The sequence below is a fragment of the Corylus avellana genome, chromosome ca3, assembly GCF_901000735.1.
Source record: "Corylus avellana chromosome ca3, CavTom2PMs-1.0".
NCBI classification, from domain to species: domain Eukaryota; kingdom Viridiplantae; phylum Streptophyta; class Magnoliopsida; order Fagales; family Betulaceae; genus Corylus; species Corylus avellana.
In genome coordinates, this window is record NC_081543.1 from 28,571,680 (window position 1) to 28,589,117 (window position 17,438).

At 34.5% G+C, this 17,438-nt stretch overlaps 2 protein-coding genes across 2 annotated transcripts; both read left to right on the forward strand.

The window, feature by feature from the left end:
• The first annotated feature begins 3,129 nt into the window (after window positions 1-3,129).
• LOC132176608 (UDP-galactose/UDP-glucose transporter 4-like) lies at window positions 3,130-6,775 on the forward strand. Its single transcript, XM_059588867.1, has 7 exons — window positions 3,130-3,744; window positions 4,398-4,426; window positions 4,539-4,740; window positions 5,007-5,249; window positions 5,360-5,461; window positions 5,794-5,901; window positions 6,318-6,775. The coding sequence occupies exons 1-7, from the start codon at window positions 3,619-3,621 to the stop codon at window positions 6,573-6,575; spliced, it is 1,068 nt and encodes a 355-aa protein (XP_059444850.1). The 5' UTR covers window positions 3,130-3,618; the 3' UTR covers window positions 6,576-6,775.
• Window positions 6,776-7,646: 871 nt separating this feature from the next.
• Window positions 7,647-17,438, forward strand: LOC132175497 (uncharacterized). Its single transcript, XM_059587470.1, has 9 exons — window positions 7,647-7,802; window positions 8,886-9,034; window positions 9,494-9,581; window positions 10,489-11,110; window positions 11,806-11,880; window positions 14,209-14,306; window positions 15,784-15,909; window positions 16,269-16,358; window positions 17,015-17,438. The coding sequence occupies exons 1-9, from the start codon at window positions 7,743-7,745 to the stop codon at window positions 17,141-17,143; spliced, it is 1,437 nt and encodes a 478-aa protein (XP_059443453.1). The 5' UTR covers window positions 7,647-7,742; the 3' UTR covers window positions 17,144-17,438.

A 17,438-nucleotide genomic window follows, 5' to 3' on the forward strand; every position in this document is an offset into this window, starting at 1 on the left:
GGAGGAGGGAAAATTCGAATTAGTGACTCTGCTTCATTAAGCGTAGTCCGCAGCCGATTGAACTATCCCTTGGAGACTTCGCGTATTGAATTTTACTTGGTAAATGAAAGTTTGAACTTATAAATAAAGAAGGATATTAAAATATTAATTTAAATAATTAAACTGATTATTTTTTATATAGTTGATAGGATCATCTGCCTCAATTTTTACATGTATAGGGGCTTTCTCTTAGGCCAAAATCAGCATAGAAAAAGCAATGCTAATTTGATGCTATAATTCGAAAATTGCAAAACTTCAATAAAATAAAATAAAAATTGGCTCTTGATGTTTATTCTAAAATTGGAAAACAGTCCAAAGTCCAAGAGTTGGTCTATGGCGGCCCAAACCTACAATCCTAGTGATTAGGCTTTGGGCTCCCAAAGAGGGACAGATGAATAAAACCAATGTTGACTTAGAAGCCCAAAGTCTTATTACAATTATAATTTTCTGTATAGTTTTCACAAGTTTAATTTTTTAAGTCAGAAGCAATAAATTTATTTTGATAATGCTAGATATTCCATATATATATATATATATATATATATATGTATATATATTTTTAATCTGTAATTGTCTAACAATGTTGATGTGGCATTCTAAATTAACTATTAGATTTTTATTTATTTATTTAACAATGATTAATCCAATGATTAGTTGGGAATGCTACATCAATTTATTAGATATAATTATAATATCTTGCATTTCTCTTTCAATGAGTTTAATTCATCTTATCTTAAAATCAATATGCAATTAGGATTTTTTGTTTTTTGTTTTTGGCCGGATCATGATCCTCTAATATTTTTAAAGATATTCTATCATGTAAATTTCTTCAAATATTAATTATTATTTTTAAATGAAATGGTTAGAATTTTGTCATATCAGTAGTTGATTACTTTCAAGATAAGACAATTATAATATATTCAATAATTGATAAAATAATAAATAATAATATTTTATTTTGACCGTTTAATTTAAATGAATGGCCTGAATTGTGATAGCAAAACTTAAAAACCTCATTTTTAAAATTAAAAAACTTATAGAATAAATCCAAATTAAATAAAATAATAAAAACTAGATATAATTTTTCCCTAAACTAGTCTCAATTATGATCGTTCTCTTCTTCTTGAGTTCTTGGAAGTAGCTGGCATTTGGCAATTTCCTAGAGTTTCCTCGGACGCCATACTGGGGCCCACCCTGCCCCTGCCCCCTGCTCCCCGCTAACGTTGAGTCGTTGACACGTTGTGCTTTAAAGGGAATGAGTCCGAGCTGAGTGCAGCAACTTGTGCCGATATCTCGCGCCGGCCTGTAGTTGTACCCATTCACAAGTCACAAAGGGAATTTTTTTTCTTTTTTTTTTTTGGATGATGAACAATGATTGAGGCTTAAAGTTTTTTTAAAATGAAATTTCGTATATGATTCATAACTATTTTTAAATTTTAAATTTTTTTAATTTTATTTATCGTATTCTTAATTTGATTCAATCTATTCATCAGTCAATTTTTAACATTAATTCTTAACGCAAACAATTAAAAAGAACAAATTTCCTTTCAATTTTTCTATATATATTAAAAAAAAAAAAATGGTCACAAGGTGATGTATTATAACACAAAGATCCTAGTTTTATATTTTATTTTTTGTTGTGTAGTTTGATAGTGATGATATTCTTAAAAAAGAAATGATAGGTGTTCTTCTAGTATTCTTCTAGTGTCCTTCTAACTGTGATGCAACTTTTAAAATTACTAATAGATTAAAAGTCAATAATGATAATCTCAAATTTAACGATAATTTTAAAAGCCAAATCACAGTTGAGAGAGCATTAGAAGAACACTAGAATAATATCTAGCATTTCTCTTTTTAAAATCATAGGCATGATTTTTAATTAGATTGTCCAGATTCAGCCACCTCAACATGTAAATTTTTTTTTTAAAAAAAAAAAACAAACAAACAAACAAACTAAGGACTGCATCATGAGTTTACACTAAAAAGATCTCAAAAAATTCTAACCAACAATGCAGAATATATTAATAGTGTTAATTTTAAAGTCATATTATGTGCATGTGTACGTAAGTCAAAATGACAATGAGTCTATAAAAGATAACTTCTATTGTACCTAAATCATAACTAAACTCACAGGGTATTAGTACTTACATCATACCAGCTTATTGCTACACTATCCATTTAGCTTAGCGATTTTAAAACAAGTTTGAAAAAAATAATAACGTCTGGGCATGAAAAAGATGATGTTGTATTTATATGAAATATACTCTCTCTAAATGGTATGAGGCATTTTGAGGGTAAACCTAATAATAAAACCGGGTGGGCTTAGCTCAAAGCGGACAATATCATATCACTTGGAGCATGGGTGTTACATATGATATCAGAGCCATAGCCCAGCCTGAGATGGGGGGAGCGTTGTGACGTCCCACGTTGCCTAGACATGGAAAAGATTATGTCTTTATAAGAAATATACTATCTCTAAATGGTATGAGGCCTTTTGAGGGTAAACTCAATAATAAAACGCAGTTTGGTAAAAAAATCTATAAAAAAGTGTTATTTGTAAATTTTTTTAAAATACGCTATCTTTAAAGCCGCGTGTTTTTTAAATTATCCTGGATCTGAAATCATGATTTATTTTTGTTTATTTATTTTTAGGGAAAAATACAAAATTAATCATTGTGGTTTACCTGATTTATAATTAGCTCTTTGTAGTAGCAAAATGAAGTTAAAGGTTCCTGAGGTATGCCAAAAAAAAAATTCAGTCCTTACAGTCAAATTATGTCGACTAATTTAATAGATTTCATGATTGTGACATTGACTTAAATATGACAAGTATCACAATTTTATTGACTCTAACGTTTCACGTGAATTTATTAAGTTAGTGAATAGAATTTGATTGGAGGGATTAATTTTTTTTTTTTTTTTTTTTTTGCATATTTTAAAAACTTTTGAATTTATTTTAATATTGCATAGAGTTAATTGCAAATTAGATTTTTTATTTTTCAATTTTTTCCTTTATTTTTACACGCAAACTCTAAGGTGTAGCGAATTAAAGCCTAGTAATTGTATAGAATGGTTTCAGAAAAGTTCACACGGCAAGAAAGAGGTCCATAGACTTGTCTATGCCAGACATTCTATTCTACCAAATCCCATACTAACAATTTCTCGAGAGGCGAACGTTTCCATGAAAAACTTGACCTTTAGTGATACCTCCAAATGCACTGCAACTGCGTTTAAATCGTGAAAACCTTCCTGGTTTCAAGCCTCAAAGAGTCAAAGCCTGCGGCCAAGTCCCAAAGAACTCTCTCTCTCTAAAGCTTTAGAGGGAGGGAGAGAGAGAGAGAGAGAGAGTATCCGGAAAAGCTTTTGAAACCAGCTCAGATACTTTTCTTCGTGATTGATCAAGCCCACCGCTTTTTTCTCCGGACTTCTTCATAGGTATCGCCATGCAGCGCTGAAACAAGCGATTCTGGTGGGCCTGCTTTGTGGGATTTTTGCTTGTATGAGCGTTGAACGCTTTTGGTTGGTGTTTTTGATTGTGGAAAAGATCGGACGGTCAGGGTTGTTCGAGGAGGAGAGAAAATGAAGAGCGAAGAGCAAGTCAGGTCCCTCTTCGGGATTTCGCTCTCCGGTCGGCCTATATGGCAGCAATTCCTCATTTGCTCTTCTGGGTTCTTCTTTGGCTACCTCGTTAATGGAATTTGTGAGGTTTGTTCACTCTAAGTTGACTTTTTTGGCTGTCTCTGTCTCTTCCTCTCTTTTTTTGGGTTTTTAATTTTCGCATGGTTATGTGAGGATTTGTGGTTGTTTTGGGTTTGGTTTTGATGGGTATTTCTTGTTTTGGTGATTGGTCGTTTTGCTTTCTGGGTGTTTGATATTTTTGGTATTCTCTGTTTGGTTGCTGAGAATATGTGGGGAAAGAGACCGAAGCGCATGTTTATGTTGTTTTGGATCGGTCAAATGTTATAGTGTATATCTGAGTTGCAATTTACTGATTTTGTTTCCTTGGGTTTCAGTGATGGGGAATTTTAGCATCCAAAATTTGAATTCCCTTCTCTTTTCCACGTTTTCTCTGCAACCAAACAGAGGCGTACTGTTTTTGTACTATAGCTTTCCGCTTAGTTTCTCAAAAAATTAATTTTTGTGCTACACATTTTGCAAAAAGAGTTGTGAGTTCTAAGTTGTACGTGCCTTTTGAATTGTTATTCCTATGCTCTTCGGTTACTGTTTTATTGGTATTTGATTTCAACTGCTAACCTTAATTTATGGATAGCAATAATTTGGATAGTTTTCTCTTTTTGGGTTTGAAATGAAACCCTTTTCTTGTCTGAGCATTGACATGTCATTTTGGCTTATACCAGGAATTCGTGTATAATCGACTCAAATTCAGGTAATTTGGTGTTTCTACCATTGCAAATTTATCTTTTTGTCCATAAGTTCTATTTATTCATTGGTTTGTGAGTAAATTTTATGTATAAATGCCTATTTCTCTTGGTTTCCAGCTACGGTTGGTATTTCACCTTTGTGCAAGGATTTGTCTACCTGATACTCATGTCCTTACAAGGATTCAGCACCAAGCAAATGGTTAACCCTTGGAAGACATATGTGAAACTCTCTGCTGTTCTTATGGGTTCTCATGGATTAACTAAGGGGTCCTTGGCATTTCTTAATTATCCGGCACAGATCATGTTCAAATCCACAAAGGTAAACCCCGAAGAAACTTCTTTTTTTAAGTCTTGGTCTCTATTTACTCTTTGTAATCTGAAAATTGATAGAGTTAGATACAATAACTGTTTTTGGCTTCGGCTTCTGTCATTGGTCAACTTCGTTTCTGCTATGATTATGAAAAATCAGAATACTTAATTTTGAGATTTTATGATATTGGATGTTATAATTTGGTGATGCAGAATATGTAATGTAAGATGCCATCTCTTTTTCTAATGTAAGTGTCTGTGATTGTGGGAAAATAGGTCCTGCCGGTCATGATAATGGGTGCCTTCATTCCTGGCTTGAGAAGGAAATACCCGTTACACGAATACATCTCTGCGATGCTTCTAGTACTCGGTCTTATCCTTTTCACCTTAGCAGATGCGCAGACATCCCCTAATTTTAGCATTTTTGGCGTTTTAATGATATCGGGTGCTCTGATCATGGATGCCTTTCTGGGAAATTTACAAGAAGCAATTTTTACCATGAATCCTGATACCACACAGGTGATTCATTCTTCTTCCCCTGGGTTTGTGAATCCAAAAGTAAATCATGACAGAAGAACCAAACTTTTATTGTTTTTACTTATAATTTTGTGTTGTTTTTCTTCTGACAGACGGAGATGCTATTCTGCTCAACAGTTGTCGGGCTGCCTTTCTTAGTCCCTCCCATGATTCTCACAGGAGAGCTGTTTAGGGCTTGGAATTCTTGTTCACAAGTAAGAACAATGAGTACTATTCATCTAAAAAAAAAAAAGAACAATGAGTACTTTATCTCTTATTTTATTTCCCTTTCTTATCTTCATAATCAATTATTGAACTACTGATTCCACTTCATTAGTTAATTTAATCTGAATAGAACCTTACAACTTAGTCAACTTGTGTATTTTGTAATTTCAGATTAGGTATTGATTAGACTTTGATATTTAATTGCCACCTCCTCCTATTTTATTTCTTGCTTGTTCATATTTAATGTTCCGATCATTTTCCGTCTTTTCTTTTTCTTTGTTTTTGGGGCTCATTATTATAATGTTTTGTGAATGAATTGCAGCATCCTTATGTGTACGGGGTATTAGTGTTTGAAGCCATGGCCACATACATCGGGCAAGTGTCTGTTTTATCCCTCATTGCCATTTTTGGGGCTGCCACCACTGCCATGGTAAATACATATTGCTTTACTTTATGATGGAAATCACTTAAAACTAGTGGGAAATTTCATTGCCTTTTGATACAGATTTTGATTAAAGCATATATAAAATTTTTCGTTTTCTGTTCTCAAAAAAAAAAAAAAAATTAACAAACACCCAAAAACACTTCTAAAATACTGAAACAACTTTCATCTTTATTTAGAGTCAGAATACTTTTTCAAATCAAAAACAAGAAAACACCCCTCAAAACACATCAACAAACATAGGGCATCTCGTCATTTCTAGTTTTCATAAACTATTATAGTTATGCCTATTTGTTCTGTACTTTGTGGTTAGCAATATTTGATAAAAGCGTTTGATTATCATGGAAATAAGAGCAGTTTTCATGGAAATAACTATTGGGGTTTTGATTGATGCGGGCATGCAGATAACAACTGCTAGAAAGGCAGTCACCCTGTTACTGTCATACTTGATATTTACAAAGCCATTGACTGAACAGCACGCCACAGGGCTGTTGCTCATAGCCATGGGAATCATAGTGAAGATGTTGCCTGATAACAAACTGCCAGGTAGGAGTTCAGTGGCATCCACTGTTTTGAAGGAGAGAAGACTGTCCATCAAAGAAGACAAAAGCTTGCTAGAAAATGGGGGTGGTATAGAGGAAGAGCAAAGGCCTTTAGTTTGAAGATCAAAATAGTTTTTTTTTTTTTTTTTTTTTGAATTTATTGGTTTTTTCATTCTGTTATTTGGGGTTTCCTAACACAAAAAAGGAGAAAGGGGAGAGAGAGAGAGAGAGAGAGAGAGAGAGAGATGTTAGCAACTTGTAATGTAAATTCATCTGTGAGGAATGATTCACCATTTTAAGCATTAGGCAAAGTTGTTTAACATGTGGGGTTTACTGAATTTCGTAAATCTTCAATATAAGAGCAGCAAAATGAAGAGAATTGTTGCTAATTATGATTGAAAAAAAAAATCGATATTAGACGGGAATTGTTTGAGATTGTTTTCCACTTGTTCTCACCTCCAAACTGCATTCCACAGTTCTTAATTCCCATAAGTGCACCATTTGCTCTAGCTATCGACTATAACAAACCATTTTCAATCCCTTTTTACCTAAACCTCAATGAGGGAGTTCAAGTGACAATCTTTTTTTTTTTTTTTTTTTTTTTTTTTTTTTTTCTATGAGTCTCAATAAATACCTCCTATGTTTTGAGGGGTTTTTCTTTTTTCTTTTTTTTTTTTTTTAGAAAAAAAAAATAAAATATTATAATGTGACATAGATGTGAAATTATTTTGTGCTTTCAGAAGTGTTTTGTAATTTTATTTATTTTGGTCTTTTCAATATGAGAAAAGAGGAAGGAAGATTACAACAAAAGAAAGATAAAAAAATAAATTAATTAAAAAAAAAAAAAAAAAAAAAACTAAAAAAAAAACTAAAATTATTGGGAATAGGCCGAAAAGAATTGCTAAAGGCCCTAGCCCAAGGCCCTTCAATGAAGAGGCCCATATTTGCCCACGTTTTTTTAGTGGCTGCGGTGGCCCCACAAGAATGGACATCCACGTACATTTAAACAATTCCAACAGCACGTGACCCATGTCGACCTTTGTCAGCCCCCATGACCATCCCCAATCCAACGGTCCCAGTTCAAAGTTCATTCCCCACCTGATCCAGCGGCTTCAAAAAAACTTAAAAATGAAAATTGAAAAAAGAAAAAGAAAAAAGAAAGCCTTTTCCCTTTTAACACACAGCCTGAACCCAAAGAACAATTTTTCTATTTTTGTAAAAGAAACCCTAAAATCTCTTCCTTTTTTCCCTCTTTCGCTTTTCGAAGAAACCCCCAATTTCACAATCATGAACGGAACGAAACGTTTCGGCGTGCCCGACTCGAACCCCGAGACGAACGACTCGGCCGTGAGTACCCGACACTCCCAAAATCCCTAATTCAATTTGCTCAATTATTGGTTTTGCGTAGTTTTTAATTTTACATGATTTTCGCTCTGTTGTTTTGCCAGGAAAAAATGAACTAACATTTTGATTTTTTTTTTTAAAAAAATAAATTTACTGAGCTGAGTAACGATAATTTGGATCAAGTTTGAATTTTGTTTACTGAATAGCAAATATTCGAAGAATATACAGCGTGAAAAATTCAATTCTTTGATTTTTTTTAGTGGGTTATTTTTTTTGTTAGCTGCCAAGTAGAGCTTAATTGAAGTATGATTTGTTGAATGATGATTGGGTTTAATTATGGTTCTGGGAAATTCTGAAGTGTTCATATTGGGTACCTTTTTGGTGGTAAATTTTAGGGGCAAGTGTAGAATATTAACCCCAGTTGTCCACTTGGGTGGTATTTTGAGCAAGACTGCGAAAATGAAATGAGGGAAACCGGGAACTAAAGCAATGGCAACGGCGCGATTACGTGCTTCACTCACGACTGATCTGGGTGTTGCAAAAGTAGTTCATTTTTGCTAACTTGGGTTTAGATTTATAAGTCTTTTCGATGGGTTATTGAAAAGTTTTAACGGATAGAAGGATTTGATTTTGGTTATTGGAGAAGCGGCTTCTTTCTGCAGAAATGCTTGTACAACCTCGCACCTCATGCTATGAATTTTCCATGCAATTCCACCTCGTGTTGTGATCACGAGCTCTTGAATATAATGTAGCTATTTGGAAGATGAGAAAGTTAAATTGAAATGGTTGCTGGAAAAATTGCCATGGCATTCCTTTTTGAAATTGTCCTTCTTTTAGCGTTCAGTTGTTTAGGATCTTCACCAACTCTCAAAATGAGCACAACGTCTGTTGGAACTCAACAAAAATAATAAAAGTAATGTGACTGTGTCTTCCGTAGACACAATGGAAGCAGCTGTTGGTGGTTTACCGTAACACTTTATTTTGAGAAAAGTACTCATATATATCCCATTTTTCTTTTATGTGGTTTTATCTTGTCATTGACTGTGTGGAGGCTTATTATAGTTTCTGTATTTCAATGTGATGCAGTTCCGGAAAAAAAGACTAATGGAAGGATCTACATTTGATGGTCATAGGGCAGAATCATCTCAACAGTTGACAGCAACAACTACGTTGGATATGCAACGGGCTAAGTCATCTCGGCAGCATGTGAGAGCTCTAAATACCCAGTTTGCAAGGTCCAACTTTCTTATATCTGTTTTTTTTATTTTTTATTTATTTATTTTTATTTCTTCTTTTACCACTTTGACTCTGTCATTCATCATGTAGCTTATGGCTATTCCATTTCTATGGTCAGTCTTGGCGTAGTGATTAGTCCTTTTGTTACTCACAACAGTTAATTTTCTGCAACTTTGCAATGACCTTGGGGCACCTTTACACTTACCTTGGGGTGCCTTTACGCTTTTTTAATAAAACTTCTTATTACTTATAAAAAAAAAAAAAAAATTTCTGCAACTTTGCAATGACTTGATATCTTTTGTATTCTACGAAATTACATAATACTTCCATGTTCTAAATGGTTTAGTTATATTTCCTGTTGTTAATATTTGGTCCTTCATCGTTCTTGATCTTAGGTAGCCTGCAGAATCTCTTCTAATTTCCATGATACAATGCCTCTATTTGTTTATTGTGAACAGTTGGGTGCAAGCACAATTGAAGAACCATCCTGATGAACTTTGGGAAGATGGTGTCCGGGACTACCTAGCTCATGCTTCGAACATTATGGTAATTCCAGACAGATTTTCATCTATTTGAAAGTTGATTTTTTATTTTTTGTTCCTTTTTGTAGTATCTAGATATGTCTACTATCTTAATATCTTTAGGCCCATTTGATGGTTGAAGTATATATATTTTACAGAAGCTAATTTGGAGGGTTCAACTGCTATTTTTTACTGAATTCACTTTTATGTTAACTATGAGTGTAAGTACATATATGTCTGCCTGTTATTGTGACACTGTATGTATGCATGCATGGTTGCATGTAACATATATTTAGAAACTCATTAGTTTTTCAAATTAGTATTGACTTTGTTTACCAACCTTTTAAATGTCCTTTATTCGTTTTCTAATGCACACAGATACTTAGATTTAAAAGATAAATTATGCCCCCCCACCCCCTCCCTTTTTTTGCAGACTTGGTTGCTCTATTGTCTCTCATTTTTTTTTATTTTTTTTGTGGTCAACCATTGTTGATTAGGATATATGCTCATACTATTAGAAGATTGAACGTGCAATATATTACACTAGGAGCAGTTTGTTTTAAAGTGTCTATGGCCAATTCCAAAGTAGCCCTAACGTCTAGTCTCTTTTACTCTTTGGGGGGAATGTCAACATCTAGAGATTGAACCTTGATGTTTGCCCGATACTAAGTTTGGTTCTTCAACTCAAACCTGAACATGAACAGTTGGACTAGAATTAGAATCCTGCTATAATCTTATTACTTTTATTTAACCGTGGAGGATAGCTATAAGTAGTAGGCATTGACCCAAAAAAAAAATTAGGTTGTTTTTAATTGTAAACAATTTTTTTTTTTTTTTTTTTTTTTGGGATTGAGAGTTTGGTGGGAGGGGTTTGGCTTTGGCTATAAATTTGCTAACTTAAAAAAAAAAAATTATTCAACCTCTTTTTTCAGGAGAAGTTTAGTGATGTTGTCAACTGGCTCAAAGTAAATGCAGCAAATGGAGGTAGCTTGTCTGGTGCGGAATCTCGAACCACTGAAAATAAAATGGTGCCTGAAACCAAGAATAGTGGGATAAATTTACCTCAAGAGAAAGCTGGATTTACTCCATCGGGTACCACTAACTTTGCAAAGTCATGGGGTGCTGGGGTATTTTCCAAAAGTCAAAGCTCCGGGGTTACTCCTGTGAGCACACCAACACCATTTGCAACTTCAATGAGCTCTGCAGTATTTTCAAACAGTCAAACCCATGGGTCTACTCTAGCAGGAACAGCTACATTGTTTTCAAATTCATTTAAATCTGGAGTATTTTCAAACAGTCAAGCCCCTGGATCTTCTCCAGCAGGCACAACCACAACCTTTGCAAAACCATTGAGCTCTGGAGTATTTTCAAATAGTGAAACCTCTAGATCTACTCCAGCAGGCACAGCCACTACTTTTGCAACTTCATTGAGCTCTGGAGTATTTTCAAAGAGTCAAAGCCTTGGGTTTACTTCCGTGGGTACAACTGCAAGCTTTGCAACTTCATGGAGCTCTGGAGTATCCTCGAACATTCAAACTCCTGTCTTGTTTGGTGGTATTATTTTATTTAATTTTAACAAAAAATTTCTATGATCTCTGATGGAAGTGATATGCATGTAGTAGCTTTATGCTGTTTAGTTTAAAAAAGTAATTATACAACAGAATTTAATAAAATAAAATAAAAAGTGTTGGTGCTTAAAATGCATTTCACTCCTAAGTGGAGCCTAAATTAAGTAAAAAAAAAAAAAAAAAATCTAATTTCTAATGTTGGAAGTAAAAATATTTTAGTATAAATTTAGAAGATATTGTGATGGTAAACTAGACTAAAGTAAGGCTCAAATGAATAATTCTAGTGAACCTTTTAAAATACTATATACACCTTTACGTCACAGGGTAAAGGTAGGTAGTCATTAAAAGTTATGATTTATTCTAATCCGAAACTTAAACTGGTTGAAATTTTTGTGTTTATCATCACTGTCTTCCGTGAATTAAAGTGAGTTCCATGCCTTAGTGTTTCACAAAGAGTTAATCCAACCCAGGACCTTTCTGGTAATGACCATATTGGTTATTATATAACAAAGAATGCAAATTTTTTGAGTAAATAAGCCATTAGAACTTAGTTAAAAGCTCAGGAAATAAACTGATATCCTTAATTATCTCTATTAGCTGTTCCATTTTTTAATCCAGAGCTGTATGTGTTACTTTGATGAGATTGAAATGAGTTGACATCCTACTTTTTTATCTTTTCAGGGAGTCAAAGTTCAGTCACTGCTATTCAAAGTTCGGTTCCCACAAACCATGATGCTTCAGACGATGCAGATGGTGGTGAGAAAATGGAATTTTTACTCTTCTTTTGTCTTCTAAATTTAAGTTCAATAATACTCTATCCATCCCATGTCCATGGTCTGTTTAGAAAATCCAACTTGTTAAGGGAAATCATTTAACGTATTGTCTTTCAATAAAAAGAGGTATAACTTTCCAAAAATTACCCTCAATTTAAAACTCAACCAAAGCAATGAAAAAATGGGAATTGACTTTTTAAATAAACTAGATGGTAAGTTATTGAAATTGTGTTCATTGATTTTTTAAAATGGTCAATATTTTGGGACCCTTAATGAAATAGAAGACCAATAATATGGAATGGAGGGAGTAGTTTTTTGGAGCTCTTTTTAAGCCATTTATCGAAAGTACAATGACTAAGCATACTCTTGTTATACAGTTTGTGCTTGTTTTCTCAATAGTACTGCCTGGTTGTTTAAGTTAGATTTCTATCTTGGTCTAATATATGTGACTTCAGTTCAACATGTTATGTTTATATGTGTTATAGTTTGTATGAACAGTTTAGACACAAAAGGTGGAGGCTATTAAACTTGTTCTCTTGTAGCCTACCACACATTATTATATTGGGTTACAGAAATATTACAATGACCAAAATACTCCAAAACCCTAATGACTCACCAACCCTAATAACTTTTCTAACACTCCCCCTCAAGTTGGAGCATATATAAGTCCAACTTGGAAGAAACAAGCAAACGAAAAACATAAACTCCCCCTCAAGCTGGAACAGCTTGGAGCATACATTACAAAGAGTAATAAAATTAAAAAATAATAAGAAAATACGCTAAAAAACTTCAACGCTAGTTGAAAACTCGCCGGAAACCGCAACGGGTGGTTGGATCTCGCCGAAAAACACCAAGGCTGATAGGATCTCGCTGGAAAACAACAAGGACCAGTCGGAACCCACCGGAAAACACCAAGGCCAATCGGATCTCACAGCAAAACACCAAGGCCGATCGGATCTTGACGACTAACAACGATCACGTTTCATGTGATCAACCAACAACGAGGAACTACTTGAGCAACAAACCCGATGGAAGCTTCATGTAGCCCAAACCAAACGTATATCTTCTTCACCAACTAACTTGCCAAAAACCTACCGGCGATGACCAGATCTTGCCGGAAATTGATGGAATCCACTGGAACCACCAGAACTTGCTGTCGGAGACGATCATACAGCGCCAAAAAACACCACAAAAGGCCACCGGAGACTCAGAAATCGCTGGAGATCACAAAATACGGCCGTGAAACACTACAAATCCTCCAGAACTCGTCGGAGACGACCAGACAGTGCCAAAAAACACCATGCTGGAAGCTCAGATCTTGTCGGCGACACCAACTACGAGTGCTACAAAACTAAACGACAACCACTGTGAAAACACAGAATTTATATATATATATATATATTGTATTTTCTAACAACGAACATCTTTTAGGGCACTACCCGTGTGGGCACTAAGCCCACATGGGCGGTACCACCAGAAGAACACTCCCCAACAACAGAATGAGGGATTCAACCAAAACAAAAAGAGCGGAAAACTAAGACTACAAACAAATGGCCAAAATCTAAACCCTAAGGCTCTGATACCATGTTATAGTTTGTATGAACGGTTTAGATATAAAAGTTGGAGGCTATTAAACTTGTTCTCTTGTAGCCTACCACACATATTATTATATTGGGTTAGAGAAATATTACAATGACCAAAATACTCCCAAACCCTAATGACTCACCAACCCTAATAACTCTTCTAACACGAACTTAGGGGCGCCTAATGCTTTTTCTATAAACTTTTCATTACTTATCAAAAAAAAAAGTTTTCCAGTAACATGAAGGTAGTTTCTTACCTTGCTAAATTTGGAGTTTACTGAACAGATGAACACTTCTCTATTTTTTTTCTTTTTTCTGTTGCAATTTGAAAGCCCCCAAATAAACAACTGAGTCTACTGTTGAAATTTTCTTTGTTAGTGTGAAAAGATGATTTCTTATTTGGTTTGGAAATGAAAAACTTCATGCCTCTTTGAATTCTTACATTTGGTGTGAACCAGAGTTCTGGTAGGAATTTTGCTTAGTTTGTTATCCAGTTTCTTTTTCAACTAGAGGGTATGTATAAAATAGGAGATATAGCTTTTGTTCTTTCGTATGAGGCGTTATGTTCACCTTCATGGTCTGACCACTTATTGTCTGAATCCACTCCTTATTTGCTATGTATGTAGAACTTTTAATTTGATGGTTATATTTGTAAGAAACATCGATTTTTTTTCTTTTTTGCCTTCTTTTTATGAGATACGTAATGATTTTTCTTCTTCTTTTTATAGAAAATGAGTTGGAGCAGCCTAGCAGCCCATCTGTTAAAAAGTCTGAAGAGAAGGGCATAGTTGTAGTTCATGAAATCAAGTGCAAGCTTTATGTAAAGGTATTCAGTTGTGAAAGCCTTTTTTGATATGTAAAAACACAACTTGTGCAACCGCATGGGATGGAACCGATGATCCCACCCTCAATTTATTACTTAAGTGGGGAGGCAATGCCAATTGGTCCAAGGGCCAGTCGCTTCAGTTGTGAAAACTTATATGATATCATCTTATCGAGACAGCATCTGTAGCGTTCTTAGTTTGCTTTCATTTATGCTGTTTGCCCTTATTTTGCATGTTTAGAGAAAGCAATATTCTTACTATATATGTCATATGTCTCATTGCTACACGTATTTAATTTTTATCAGAATAAATATTACCATTTTGAATTTGTGCAAATGACAGTTTGAGGTCATGTCATTTTGTTAATATCATCAATGAACTTTGTTTTAAATGTACCTATTTCAGTGGTGAGACAAGAAGAATGCATACTTGATATGTATGCAAGCTTGCTTTGTCATGTCAGGGCTCACGCAGAGCCAATTTAAGGGTGTAGTAGCTTATCCATCGACTGTTCATTTGGCTAGAACTATATTGAATTCATTCCATTATCAATTAATGCTGATGTTTCTGTTGCATATTACAGTACTGCAGTTAGATTTATGGCTTTATACCTTAATCGGTTTCATATACATCATGGTGGATTTGGTTGAGCTCCCTTCTACACTGGGCTGTTACTTTTGTTCCTAATCTCCCCTCCTCTAATCTTGTAGATTTTGTTATCTTTTTAGATTTTTGACCCCATTAGGGTGGTAGCTTCTCCTATATACTTTTTGTGTACATGAGCTTTTCTTCTTCTTTAATAAATTATTATTCATAAAAATAAATAAATAAATAAATAAAAAATAAAAAATAGAAAGTCCTGGTGTAATCAGAGGGAGGACTGACTGAGGTTTTTAAAAAAGAACAATTAATATTGTGTGCATCACTAGTGATATTTATCATAATGGATGATTAGATGTGGTGGGCTGTCTGAGCCCATAATCCGGGCTATAGAAATTTGCCATGTCACAACGCTGACTTGCCTTCACAAACTTGCTTATGTGCCAACAGTTTACTTTATTTATACATGTATACACGTGTATGTGTGAACATGCATGAGTTTGTTGAAGGGAACCAGTTGTAACTGGTATAAGAGTGATCTGGCAGCTTTTCAGAAATTTTATAGGGGACTCATGTTGAGACAACCATTAATTATGCACTCCATATATTAACTGGGTGGGATAATGGTTCAATTTCCATCCTCTCCTCAAGTAGGACTTTTAACGATGGAAATGAGTTGGCCGTGCTATTCCCATTTATTCACATATTCAGTTTAATGATGCTGTTGACAGTGAAGAAGGTTATGTTGATGGGTGTACATCAATGATATTCAATGATATGTTTTTGCTCGATGGGTTGCATTCTGCTTACTGTGGATGAGTTGAGATCTTGCTATCTGCCTAGTGCCAATTTGACTTATTATGGTGTTTGTATTTTCAGCCAAGTGATCCAGCAGATAAAGATGCATGGAAAGATAAAGGCATGGGGCAGCTTTACATTAAATGCAAAGAGGGTGTCGACAAGGGTACAAAAGAATCCAAACCAACCATTGTTGTTAGAAATGATGTATGTTTCCTTAATACTTTTGTTTTAAATATTAGGGTTGGCATGAAAAGTTGATATGAGAAAGGATTTTTTTTTTTTTTCTTTTTTGCTTCTCACTTTTGTTTATGTGCCATTCGGAGTGTTGGATATGAGAGGTAAAAGAGTGAAATGGGAAATAAGTTTGTTTTGTTACTTGTGAAGTGGAAAGGTACACAAGCAACATATTAGCTGGTATGGAAGCCCTGCTAGAGTGGGGAGAGAATATATCCCACTCTAGCATGGTTATTTGGCATTTGGACGCCTGTTTTTACTTTAAACCATGGCAACTTTAAATTATTGTTAAAAAGAGTTTCACTTTCTATAACCTTTACTATTTGCAGGTTGGGAAACTGCTGCTTAATGCTTTGCTGTATCCTGGCATCAAGACAAATTTACAGAAGAACTCCGTCGTTGCAATATTTCATTCTTTGGTAAATACATGATGAAAGTGCATATTTTATATTTAATAACATTTTTAGTTAGTTTTTCCCTGGTTGTCATGCAGTTAATAATACTAGAAGGCAGCCTTATAGAGCTCAGGATCAAATGTCAAACCCTTTTATTTTCTATTTTGCTGTAGAAAGGAAGCCATGTATAATTGCTTTTAGGCAGCATTTGGCTCCTAGGATAAGGGCTGCAAGTAGTTTGGGAGTTCTTACCTTCTCCCGGTTGTTTCCTATTTCTGTATTCTTTATAGAGGTCAGGATCAAATATTTTTTTAAGGACCTGTTCTTTTTAGATATTATGACACCCAAGAGAAATTTATTATCTTTACTAATTTGAGATGTAAACATAAATTTGTCTTTTGCAATTGTCTCCTCTATATTATATGTGTAATATAATAACGTATAAATACATGTAGAAAAACATGCTCTAGGATGCTCCTGCTCTGAAGAAATTTCGACCCTAGACGTGCAGAACCTGCTTCATATAAATTTGGTTTATAATTCTGTTTCTTGTTCCCCAAATTTCAACTCTAGATAACTGATGGTCTGTATGTGACCTGATATTCAAAGATGTGTGACTTGACATTCATTGAAGCTGTTGTGTGCATTGTGAAACGTTTGGTTTTGTTTGATTTTTGTAGGGCGATAATGATGGAAATGATGGTGGCAATAACAGCGTCGTCGCACGTACCTTCTTAATTCGGACAAAAACAGAGGAGGATCGAAATAAACTGGCAACAGCCATTCAAGAGTATGCCCCGGCATCATGAAAACTACTGTAAGCAGCAGGTTATTGTATTGCATGGAGCTTCAACAATGTAATGTTAACCTGGGTGATAGCTCATTTTTCCTCATAAATTACCTTCTAAATTTTGCAAGGGGGTGGCTTGTCAGCCACTTTTCTTTTGGGACTCTAGAACCAAGTGGGTTTCTTTTCTTCTTTTCTGTTAGTCTCTATGAATATATGCATTTAAGAGGCCACTGTACCTGTACCATAAGAGAGGAATGAAAGTGATTATGTTTTGCTGCAAAATTGGAATTTAAATCTTCACACCCTTTTATCAA